Raw genomic sequence first — 12298 nt, 5'->3', positions numbered from 1 at the left:
GATTCAGTAGATCTGGGTTGAGACCTTAGAATTATATTTCTAACTAGAGGCCCGATGCACAAAATCCGTGCAAGGGGCTCAGCCCTCGCAGTCCCAGCTGTCTTGGCCCTCGCAGCCCAGGCTTCATCCAGAAGGTCATCCAGATGGTCATTCTGCCGCTTGGTCTAATTAGCATATTAGCTCTTTATTATATAGGACAAGTTCTTAGGCTGCTAGTCCATGGACCTTACCTGAGTAATCACTGAATTAACTCATTCAATCCCCACTTTAACCCTATGAAGTAAGTGTTAAGTCTGATCAAATAATTGAATTGATATCCCCTCCCCTGGGAAACTGACCTTTAGATCATTTCACAACTGACATTCCCTTTTGTTTAGACCACATTCCATTTGTTATGGACTTACCCAGGATCCAGACCCACCCAGTAAATTCCCCACCGGAAAAACCCACCTAGAGTCCTTTCAAATCTCTGACTCTCTGTCCCTGGGTGCTAGTGCCAATTTGGGGCTCAGCCCATCTGGTTTCCAGATCACTAATAAATTTATAATTCTTTACCACTTTTGACCCCATGCATTCCTCCTTCGGTGACCCTAACAGTAAGTACCATTATCATCAGCATTTACATATGGAAACTGAGGCACAAAGCAGTCAAATAAGTTTCCCAGAGTGGCACAGGTAGTAAACGGCAGAGCCAGGCTTCCACCTTAGACACACTGGATCCTGAGTTCATGCTTATGACCATGACACTGGACATATAAGGTGTTAACAGAGCACAGACAGAGCCACTCTGGAGACCAGAAAGATTTCACAGCAGAGGTAACTAAGAAGCAAGTCTTAGAGGAAGGGTGGGGAGTCCCTGAAGGAAGGTTGCGGTTGTGTATTCAAGGGTGTGGGGACAGCGTGTGTAACAGCCCAGAGGAAAGAAAGGGCATGGCTCTTATTGGAAACTACACAGCTTGGTCTTGCCCTGTATAGTTCTTATTTTCCTGCTTATCCCTTTAGGGCAAAGGTCATTGTTCTGAAATTCTACACCAAGTATCAAGCTGAAATTCATGCTTGCTGCCTTGACTTATCATGTTTGATAAGATAAAATGAACATGACTTCATAATGAGGAACTAAAATGTCAACACTTCTCTGGTTAACCATGTGAAAAATAAATTAGGCCATCAATTTTGTGAAAGCTTGGGCTGTTTTAATTTCATTATGGGGTGTGACAAGTAAGAAATAAGACTTTATTTTCCTTCTTTGGGAGATTAAACTACTCAGCTTAATGAAGTTCTTTTGTTTGATTTAAAATTATGCCTATTTACCGGTTTTCCAGTGAAAAGAACTAAAAGCTGTGGAATAAGAATTGTAGTCTCTTGCTTTTTCTTGGTTTCGGTGACTGAATCATTGACTGTTTATTCTGGGTTTCCTCTCTTCATTTAATCCTGTATTGTGTATTAAATGAATTGATTCAGCCTTAGAATAATAGAAAAATATGAGAAACACTTCAGGTAGAAATAGGTTAGCTAATAGGAAGATAACTCTTAAAATTGTGATTGCTGTGGAGGGAAATATGTAAAAAATAGTTTTAAGATGAACTATAAGTATCCTGGCTGGGTAGCTCAGTTGGTTAGAGCATTGTCCTGATACGCCAAGGTTGTGTGTTCAATTCCCAGTCAGGGCACTAGCAAGAATCAACCAGTGAATGCTTAAATAAATAGAGCAACAAATCAATATTTCTTTTTCTCTCTAAAAAAAAAAAAGATTAGCAATAAGCATTAGGAAATCCTCGAAGTTTTTTCAAATGGCCTTCATAAAAAGACTGCCACCTGTTTGTGTGTGTGTGTGTGTGTGCGTGCATGCGTGCACATGTGGGTGCACTTGTGCACATGCACACTTTTAGAGGGTTAAGTATTCCCTTTCCTCTCTGATATACATAAGCTGGGGTCTGTGTTTGAGGGCAGGAGTAGTTTCACATCTCTGCCTCATCCATTCAGTTTGACAGATGAGGGCGCTGATGCTTTGAAAGCACTATATCAGGTCCCTATATCTGTATATACATTTAGTTTTCACAGCACTTTTGCATGTATTCTCCATTGGTCATACACTTACATTATTGTTCACCTATAATTTTCTTATCTTCTTACATTAATAGGCCAGCTACAAATGCATGCATATTGTGAAAACCCAGATATAGTGTTATGTGGGAATAAGAGTGATCTGGAAGACCAGCGAGCAGTGAAAGAGGAGGAGGCCAGAGGACTTGCAGAGAAATATGGGTGAGTATTTTTGTGGAGAAATCTAGAGAAAACATGTCCAATTTAAACATTAGCACATGAATAAATAACAAAAAAGATAAAAGCAAAAAATAGAAACAAAACACTCAGCTGTAGGCCTTGGGAGGTATCAAATATCTACTTTGCATGTTAATCCTATATAATAAAACCCTAATATGCTAATTGACCGAACAGAGGAACAACAAGTCGCTATGATGCGCACCAGGGGGCAGACACTCAACACAGGAGCTGCCCCCTGGTGGTCAGTGTACTCCCACAGGGGGAGCGCTGCTCAGCCAGAAGCTGGGCTCACGGCTGGCTAGCGCAGCAGCAAGGAGCGGGCCTAAGCCAGCAGGCGGACATCCCCCAAGGGGTTCTGGACTGTGAGAGGGCGCAGGCCATGCTGAGGGATCAGCCAGAAGCTGGGCTCACGGCTGGCTAGCGCAGCAGCAAGGAGCGGGCCTAAGCCAGCAGGTGGACATCCCCCCAGGGGTTCTGGACTGCGAGAGGGCGCAGGCCATGCTGAGGGACCCTTCCCCAGTGCACTAATGTTGTGTACCGGGCCTCTAGTATTATATAATAGTGGGGACCATAGAAAAAGCATTGGAGAAGGGCCTTTGTTCAGTTCTTCCGTCCCATTTTCTCAATCTCTTGGTGTTTGAAGAAAGACAGTGTTGAGGGTAGATACCCTAATTTTGTAAGGGCTCCTTTACAAGATGCAAGTAAGTGACCCCTGGGATAAGGACATCCTTTATGTCCAACAAGGACATTTCAAAGCCAGTTCATCTGCTGCTGTAGAGAGCTCCAGCATACACGAGGGCCTTCTTGGCTTTGAAGTTTCTGTGCTGGGAGAGGAGTGTGAAGATCCCCTGGGGTTTAGGCTGTGCTTTTATGGAGAATCAACTAAAACTGTCTTCGTCCTTGAGCTCTGGGAAGAGGATCGTATAGCGGCAGCATTCATTGGACATAAAAGGAGGGGTCAGCCCTTTTTATTAAAGTGTCAAGGGCACCATTACACAGGAATTTGTACTTTACTTTTTTTCTGCCTCAAAAAAAATGAGCACTCAAATATATGTGTATTAATTACCCTTAATATCAGGGGGAGGCAGCCAGTGGGGTTGAGAAGGAAGGGGTGGGAGAGAGGAGGAATGTGTGGTGTGGAGGGGTGAGGTCTATAGGGACGGTACCTGGCGAGTGGCTTTGGTTGTTAGAATCCAAAGAGGCCAGAGGAGGCTCTTTCCCTTTTCATTGTCTGAGCCCGGCTGTGCTCTTCCTGGGGCTGATGGAGGTTCAGAAAGCACTCAAGGATGGGAGTCACACTGGGAAGAGAGTGCAAGGATAGGTCAGGCCTGTGGGAAGAGGCCAGAGGCTGCAGAGCTTTGACTATCACCTAAGGAGAGTGAAATTGGTTTCCTGGGGGACAGGGAGTTGCTGAAAGCCTTTGAGCACAGAGGGATGTCATCCGCACTTTTCCAGATCAGTCAGGGTGAGCGGGGGCGGGGGGTGGCTGTGAGGGGGGTATGGGCAGGAGGAGAGGGGAGATGGAACAGGAGGAAAGACTGGAGACAGGGAGATTGCAGTGATCTGTGAAGTAGGGAGGGGCTGGATTTGTGAAAAGGAAAAGGACTAAATCAGAGAAAATACACAGGTCGGGCAGAACAGGATTTTACATCTTAAATCCAGCACCAGGAAGGGGGTGGTTCCCATCAACTAGGCTGGCTCACGCTGGTGAGGATCTGCAGTCAGATGTGGAGGTTTTCACTCAGGGTAGAGGGTGGGGAACCATGTTAGAAGCACCTGGGGAGCTTTTAACAAATACTCATGTTTGGGCCTCGTCTCTGAGCTTCTGACATAATTGGTCTGGAGTGGTTTACCAGGCAGGGCTCCGTGAACAAACATACGTACAGAGGGGTTTGACTTTATGCTCTCGTGGGAGCTGGGTAGGCAGTCTCTGTCAGGTGTAGTTTTGTGTCTGATGCTGCAGCTTGAGGTCCAGAGGACAGGCAGTCAGGAAGGGAAGCTGGATCTACAGTGGGAGAGAGCAAGAAGCAGCTGGACCCATACTTACTGACCCAAACCTTGTCAGTCATTGTCGCCTCTGACCTGGATGGTGTGGGTGTCCTGCAGCAGCCAGGGCTCTGCTCACAGAGCTAAACACTCACACCTGGCCCAGGAGTCGGAGAAGCTGGAGGAGGATCTAGGGGAAGATGGAGCAGGTGCAGGTCTGGCTGCTGGCTTATGCCAAGGAGATGAGCCAGCAGGTAAGCAACAACGTGTGAGAGCTACAGAATAGCTTCTGCTTCACTTCCGTCCCCCAGATCTCTCTGTGGTCCGACCTACCTGGGAAGGGAATTCTGGGAAATGTCATTGACATATTCAAAGCCACCACAGGTGGGGGCCTGGACATTGGTATCTTTCAAAGCTCTCCATGTGATTGCATGCACAGGGGTTGAGATATGCTCTCTTCCTCCCTTGAGAGGCACTCCTGTAATGTAGTGGTCGGGGTCTGATACCACAAGAACACAGCACTGAAGCTGGGAGCCATGTTGCAAGGAGGTGAGGAGGAAGTAAGTGATGAAGCAATGGAAACCACGGGCCTAGACCGTGCTTTTGAGAAGTGTGTTAGTAAAGGTCAAAAGAACAAAACCTAGGGCAGCCAGTGCAGTTAGCTACATCAAACAAGTATATTCTCAAGTTTGGGGCAGAGTCAGGATTGACTTCCTCCTCCTCTGAGCTTCTTCAGCCCTTTGCTGGTTTCCTTGGTTCATTCCACATCCTGCCTGAGCCCGAGGTTGCTTTCGGACTATGTGGAGAATCTGGGGATACAGGGATTGCTTTTCATCTGTGCTCAGATTACAGGTTTGGGGAGTATTTTAAAGAGAGAGGCTCAATCTAAAGTTTCTGGATTGAATAAAGATGAGGAGAGATGGGATTAGCAGATAAGGGAATTGAAACTATTGGAGAAGAATGGAAAGGAATGGAAACAAAATTCCTTTAACATTTAGGAAGTATAGAGTATAGTTCTGTAGGCTGTGCCCTGCCCGGGAACTGAACTGTGACCTCCAGGCTCACGGGTCAATGCTCAACCACTGTCACACCAGCTGGGCATGACATATCTACATATCATTTGTATGTTGTCTGATAAATTTGCATTTTTGTTACTATTGTGCTGCCTTCTATCCTCAATTCATAAAAATGGATCAGTGGTTCACAAGTGATTCTCTGAAATATACATTCAGAGAATGACACACCGTGTCTCAGAAAAGCTTTGCAAACCTAACAAAGGACGTGTTACAGTGCAAATACGGAACATACATCTGTGTGTGCTGGGACAAGGAAATCAGAGAATGAGAACTCCATGCAGCAGCCCGAAATGGAAAGAGCGAGCTGAATGCATGATGATGACTCTCAGGAAATTTAGTTTTAGTAGACTAAGAATCCATTTATCCCTAATTTCCTGCAGAATCTTTTTTGCTATAGACTTGGTTAAATTGTAATATGATGTTCTTGAGCCACTTCCTAGCACAACAAAGTGGATTATTGGTAAACCAATCAAGTTCTTGTAGAACAAGTGCAAAACAATGCTTTGCAGTATGTTACATTGAATAATATTGTCATTGAAGTCAGAGGAGAGAACAAAACAGAGGTTTGTTCAAATTTTTAGTCCTGCCAGTAAAAACTATTACAAGTCACACTGTTGCTGAAACATTTTTAAGAACAGTTACAAAGCCCTGGCCTGTGTTTTTCAGTGGTTAGAGCATGACCCGTGAACCAAAGCGTCGGGGGTTCAATTTCCTGGTCAAGGACCTGTACCTGGGTTTAGGGTTCAGTTCCCCACCCTGGGGACATGTGTTGGGGGGCAACCAATTGATGTCTCTCTCTCACATTCATATTTTTTCTCCCTCTCTCCCTCCCTCCCTTTCACTCTCTCTAAAAGTCGGGGACATGTGTTGGGGGGCAACCAATTGATGTCTCTCTATCACATTCATATTTTTCTCTCCCTCTCTCCCTCCCTCCCTTTCACTCTCTCCAAAAGTTGACGGAAAAATATTCTCAGGTGATACACACACACACACACACACACACACACACACACACACACACACAGAATAGCCACAAAGTCAGTGGCAAAGATAGCAGAAGAGAGCAGTATTGCCAACATTCCTCTTGTAGGTGACGCTGTCGGAGCTGAAGCTTTAGTGTGCATCAGAATCACCTGAGAGCTGTGTCCCACCATTTCTGCTTTTGGTAGATGCTGCTGCTGCTGGTGGTGGTTGAGGATGAGAACCACTGGTGTAGATGCCAAGTTACTGTCAGGTGTGCCTGCTGGCAGATACTTTCCTGGACAAAATAGCTGGACAGAACACTTATGCCCAGAATAGAAAGCACTTGTCTACTGATACCATGCATGGGTGAGGGTAGCATGCTCAGTGACTTCCCATTGGAAACTCTATGCTAAAAAGAAAAAGGATTTTTTTTCTCACACAGTTCATTGTGCCAGCTGTGATATAGATTGGGAGGGACACTAGGATTGGTATGGAGGGAGCACCAGCCTCCGTGGGCAGGCAAGGACTTTACTCTGGTTGCACCTAAATTCCCTCCCTCACTCTGCTTTACTTACAGAGGATAGTCGGTGGTCATTAGAAGACTTTGTCCTTGATTCAGAGTTGAGGATAATAGAGAAAATTGTGAATGCGATGAGAGCATGATAATTGAATGTACATATTTCATGTGCCGTGCCAAGAAATAGGCAGCAAATGTTTAAACATTGAGATAATTGACATATAATACTGTATTAGTTTTTGGTGTACAATATAATGATTTGATGTGTGTCTATATTGCAAAATGATTACCAAAATAAGTGTAGTTAACACTCATCACCACATATAGCTACACCTTTTTTAGTGTGTGATGGGAACTTTTAAGGTTTACACTTTTAGGGGCTGCAAAATTAAAACAACTTGTGTTCCCACTGAAGGCTGTTGGCTATTCATGAGGAAGGTGCTCAAGAGTTTCTGGAATGAAGGATGACTTTAAAAACATTTATTTACCACATTGATAATATGAGTACAGACCATTTCTGGAATTTCAAGCGGTGTAGCTCAGCAGAACGCTCCGTGTCTATCCAGCCTGAACTAGAGGAAATGGGGTATGAATAGCCTGATCTCTAGTAGTTTGATGCTTTGCTAATTGGATGGCATCCTTTCTTTGTTTGAGAAATAAATTAACGATGTATCATTGGGCATGTTTTGAAACCACAAACATCAGCTGCAACTAAACACACAAGACAATTTCCAGAGCCCCACACAAGTCAGAACAGGATCTGGAGTTCATTTGGTACCATCTCCCAGGCTGGACAGTCCATACCCCAGCCCTTTACTGCAGCGATTTTCAGCTGGTGTGCCACAGAATTTAAAACATGCAATGCCTGACTATTTAGTTAGGAGCACTGACCTCTTTGATTGTCAAATAAAAAAGGACAACAGTCAACACAACAGTAGCCATTCTGTGGGAATGTCCTGTCTTGAGCCATAAATATAGGTCATATAACAGAGTTGCATCTAATTGGTTACATTGCATAATAAAGTTTTATCTCATTGGTTAATTCTTGGTACCAGAAATCTTTATACACAAGTATAGGCACCTTATTAAAAAAGAATTGTTTTGGAGCCCTGGCTGGTATGGTTCAGTGGTTGAACATTGACCTATGACCCAGGAGATCATGGTTTGATTCCCATTCAGGGCATATGCCTGGGTTGTTGACTCAATCCCCAGTAGGAGGCATGTGGGAGGCAGCTGATTGATGATTCTCTCTCATCATTGATGTTTATATCTCTCCCTCTTTCTTCCTCTCTGAAAAAAATAAAAACATATTTAAAACAAAAATAATTTTTAAAATCCCTTTGGAGTAAAAAGTGTAGGTAATTACTATCTTTTTTTGGTACTCTGAAATCAATAAAAACATATTTAAAACAAATAAAAATAATTTTAAAAATCCCTTTGGAGTAAAAACGGTAGATAATTACTATCTTTTTTTGGTCAATTAGTAAAAATTATACCTATTTTTGTCAGATCAGCAAAAAATATATTTTTTTGGTGTGCCACAGAATTTTAGTAATTAGTCTACATGTGCCATGAGATGAGAAAGGTTGAAAATTGCTTCTTGACTGTACTAGCTTATTCATTTAGCATCCAAAAGATCATTAAAAGTATGAGGCTTCATTTCCTACTTTAGTGAAAAATTTCTCCATAATTTCTGATCCACATGTGAGCCAAATATCTAGAACCATTTGGGAGAATTATCAAATGCACTTGCTTTTGTTTCTGAAAAATTCTGACTGGAAACTTGAATCTTCTAGTTTTTTTGGGAAATAAATAGTAGAAAAGCAACCAGTTAGATGTGGGTCTTAATCTATGGCATGAGCTAGGGATATAGATATCTTAGTGAAAAACCGGCATGTGATAATGTTCCTTATTGATTTGAAGCTGTTTGCCATTTTGTTTATGTTATTTCATTTCATTTTTAAATTTGTGATTCATCTATTTTTTAAAAGCACACTAGATTGGTGTTCTGCATGTGTTCCAAATGGCCATTAAATGGTCATTTACAGATTGATATCACCATTAGCTGCACAGATTTTTTTCCCAAAGGTTTGGAGATACTGCTCCCTGGTAATGCTATATTAGCGCCACCATGTGGAGAGAAGGAACAATACTATTCTTTCTATGGTTAAAAAAAAAAAAAGAGCAACTGATCCTCTTGAATTTAAGATTACTAAACTTTTGCCTACCATATTTTAAGAAAAACAGGACATCATTTTTAGAGAAAGCCTCATTAGATGAACTTTTATTGAGCGTTTGCTGGATGCTAGGCTTGTGCTAAGCCCTTTACATGTATTATCTCATTGCCTCCTTACCATGACCCATGAGCCACGGTTACTCCTCTTTACAGATACAGGGAAGTGTTCAGATTAAGCACCTCAAATGCCTTCTAAAAGTCAACACCAAGAAGATATGCACATAAAAATATTATTAACTCCATCCACTAAACTTTCTATGCCCTTAAGACAAGCTGAGCAGTCCAGCTTTCAAATGTGAGCACAAGGCACATTTCTGTCTCTGAGGCATCATTTTATTACGGAAGGAAAGTCTTATTTCGGGGTCTTCTCTATGGATCTCATCTGGTTTGCTTTTTGTCTGGCAGTTCAAAGAGCTGAGAGTGGAGTGAGCTCTAGTATTTTATTCCCATAGAAACAAAACCCGCGTTTGCCCTAATTGCTCAGAAGACTCCGAATGATCAGTCTAAAGATTTTCAAGTTGTTAACCTGACTCCTGGTCACATGACCTGGAGGTTCACAAAGGGCAGGAAAGTGTACTTTTAATTGAAGGGTATAAGTTTGTTACTTGCATTTGGGGTTATAAATCTAAACTTGTTTAATATTGTACATCTTGCTTAATATTATACATCTTTTACTATAAGAGACTTGAAATATACATCTTAACTCATATACCCTGAAATACTACCGATCAAATATTTGCTTAAGTTAGTAAACATTAGACAATAGCTCACAGCGCTGCTAGAGGCATCCGTCATTTATATTGTAGTATTAATAAAGCAAGGTCCATTTTGTGTCAGCACTTAGTGATGGCCACTTGGGGGAATGAGGTGTTTGGGGAATGAAGGGAGGCAAATGCTTTGGAGCACTTTGGCTGGGACAGGTAAGTCTGAGTGAACCATCCTGATGCAGGAAGGCCTGGTCCCAGATATCAAATTTAGTCAGGGGCACTGACCTCTTTTCCCTTAGATTGTCAAATTTAAAAAATGACAACAATCCAACACAGCAATAGCCATCCAGTATGAATGCCCTGTCTTGAACCATAAATATGAAGGTCATATAATAAACTTGCATCTTGGTCACGTTGCATGATAAGGTTGCAGTTGATTGGCTAATTCTTGGTATCATATATCCTTATAATTTGGAGAAAAAAGGGTAGCTAATTACTACTACTGTTGTTATTATAATAAGTGCTTTAAAGTCAACTCAATCCTTATAAGAAGATCCTGATATCTAGTTTTACAGATGAAGCAGCTGAGGCACAGAGATGAATAGCTTGCCAGTGTTATGCAGTTGGTAACAAGTGTTACTAGATTTGTCTCCAGGAAGCCTGACTTTAGAGGTTATGACTCCTGACCATTGTCCAAATTGTCTGTAACTTCCACGCCTAGGTTTTCTAGTTTTTAAAAGTACTATCAACTATGTTTTCTCATTTATGCCTTCAAAGTGACTGTGAGGTAATTTTCAGGAGCTGAAAGGGAAGAAACTATGGAAAGTAGAAAGAAACTATGGAAAGTAGAAAGAGGTTAAGGCATTCCATGAGTTTGAGGATACTAGAGTTGGAAAGATATTTATAATTGCGTTTGTGCAAATTTTAAAAGTTAGATGTACATTATCATGACTAGTATTTACAAGAAGTTTACTATTCGACTACGTTGGTTTTTTTGTATTTTCAATTTCAGTCTATTATTCTTAGAGGGAGGGATGCATTTTTCAGTTGCCTTTCCATGAAACAGTATATTTCTAATGGCAATAGAGTGAGCAGGTCTTCCCCTTAAGTATAAGAACTGTTCTGTAGACATTAAATGATTCTTCATGGGTATAACTGAGAAAGAACATAATGAAGAAAATGTAAGTATTTAAGTTTTGAGTCCTCTCAATCCTAAATTCAATTTCTGTAACAATGGCAACATCACAAACTCTCCCTCGGACTTAGTTCAATAACATCATAGGTACTTGATGAATAATAATTTATTGAGTCCACATAAAGGGTGCTCTCTTAACACTTGGTAATCAAATACTGCATGAGACCAGGGGGTTAGAAAATATGTATTATCTTCATTTTGTGGATAAGGTGACAGATAAAGAGGGAGGAAAAAAGACTAACAGTAACCAAAGTGGTAGATAGGCAGTGGTTACAAAACCACTAAGACCATGTAATTCGCCTGGTAGACCCTTCTCTGATCAAGATATTTTAGAGTCAGTATATGAAGGGCTATCAACGTGGGCATGGGAGAATCATTGCAGCAACCATGTCTTACAAAATTTAGAGATGGGTAGAGAAATACTCAAATGAAATCGTAGTTTCTTACCCAGTTTTTAGAAGCTATACTAGAGCAGGAGAGAATTGCAGAGGTCAAGTTCTAGCTCCTATAGGAAGTGTGCAGTAAGATAGCACCTTGGGGAATCACAATGGAGAAATGGCCTTCTATCCCTACACATGAACACCCTAACGGCCTAACCTATTTGTAGTGACATAAGAAGCAGAACAGTTCTGCAAACATCTGTAAAAGCACAAAAAAAGTTTTAAAAACAAAACTGTAAAAGTTATCATGTGGAAGCTGCTTCTAGCCAGGAAATAATACAAGAGTAACTGAAATTGTAATCAGAGTCATTAATGTAGACGTAAGATGCTAGGAGAACACAGGAAAACAAAGACATTCTTTAAGAAAAGTAATAGTGGACAATTTTAAAGTCCCTATAAATGTAAGAAATATTTTACTGAATTCAGTTGCAGGACTCTCTGAGGTGCTAAAACAATTTTCTTTCGGGGAGTTTTACATCAGAGATCATTTTGGTCAGATTCCTTACTATGTGGTAGAAATGAAATCAACAGTTTGAGGAAATACAACTTGATTATTATTTTCATGGCTTTATTAAGAAGCAGGAAGAATTTGACAGTTGATTAATCCTGTGGTAAAGATTAATTCAAATGTATAAAGGGTGGCCACCAAGAGATTATGTGAAAAGTAGCCTTATAGTTTTGAAATAATGCTTTGGGAGTTACTTAAAAAATTATACATATACCACAGGTCTTTGGATAACAAAATAAGCACACTTAAGATAGATACCCTTGAGGAACTCTGAGATGCAGAATTCAGAATGTCTGCAAGTGGCTGGTGCAGGAATACCACCTGGAGTTGACAGGCAATAAAGCGTTTGGCAGACACAGCCAGCGACCTCTCATTTCTCTCTGATGC

General features: G+C 41.5%; 1 protein-coding gene across 7 annotated transcripts in view; it reads left to right on the top strand.

The window, feature by feature from the left end:
- RAB27A (RAB27A, member RAS oncogene family) overlaps positions 1-12298 on the top strand; it is a 70211-nt gene that overhangs the window by 56583 nt on the left and 1330 nt on the right. For all 7 annotated transcript variants that reach the window (XM_014530064.1, XM_014530063.1, XM_014530067.1 and 4 more), the window contains one exon: positions 2142-2265. In XM_014530064.1, the coding sequence (XP_014385550.1) occupies positions 2142-2265 (124 nt within the window). The remainder of the gene's footprint in view (positions 1-2141; positions 2266-12298) is intronic.

Source organism: Myotis brandtii, unplaced genomic scaffold (genome assembly GCF_000412655.1).
Source record: "Myotis brandtii unplaced genomic scaffold, ASM41265v1 scaffold709, whole genome shotgun sequence".
Classification (NCBI taxonomy): Eukaryota; Metazoa; Chordata; class Mammalia; order Chiroptera; family Vespertilionidae; genus Myotis; species Myotis brandtii.
This window is presented reverse-complemented; position numbering and strand designations above follow the sequence as displayed.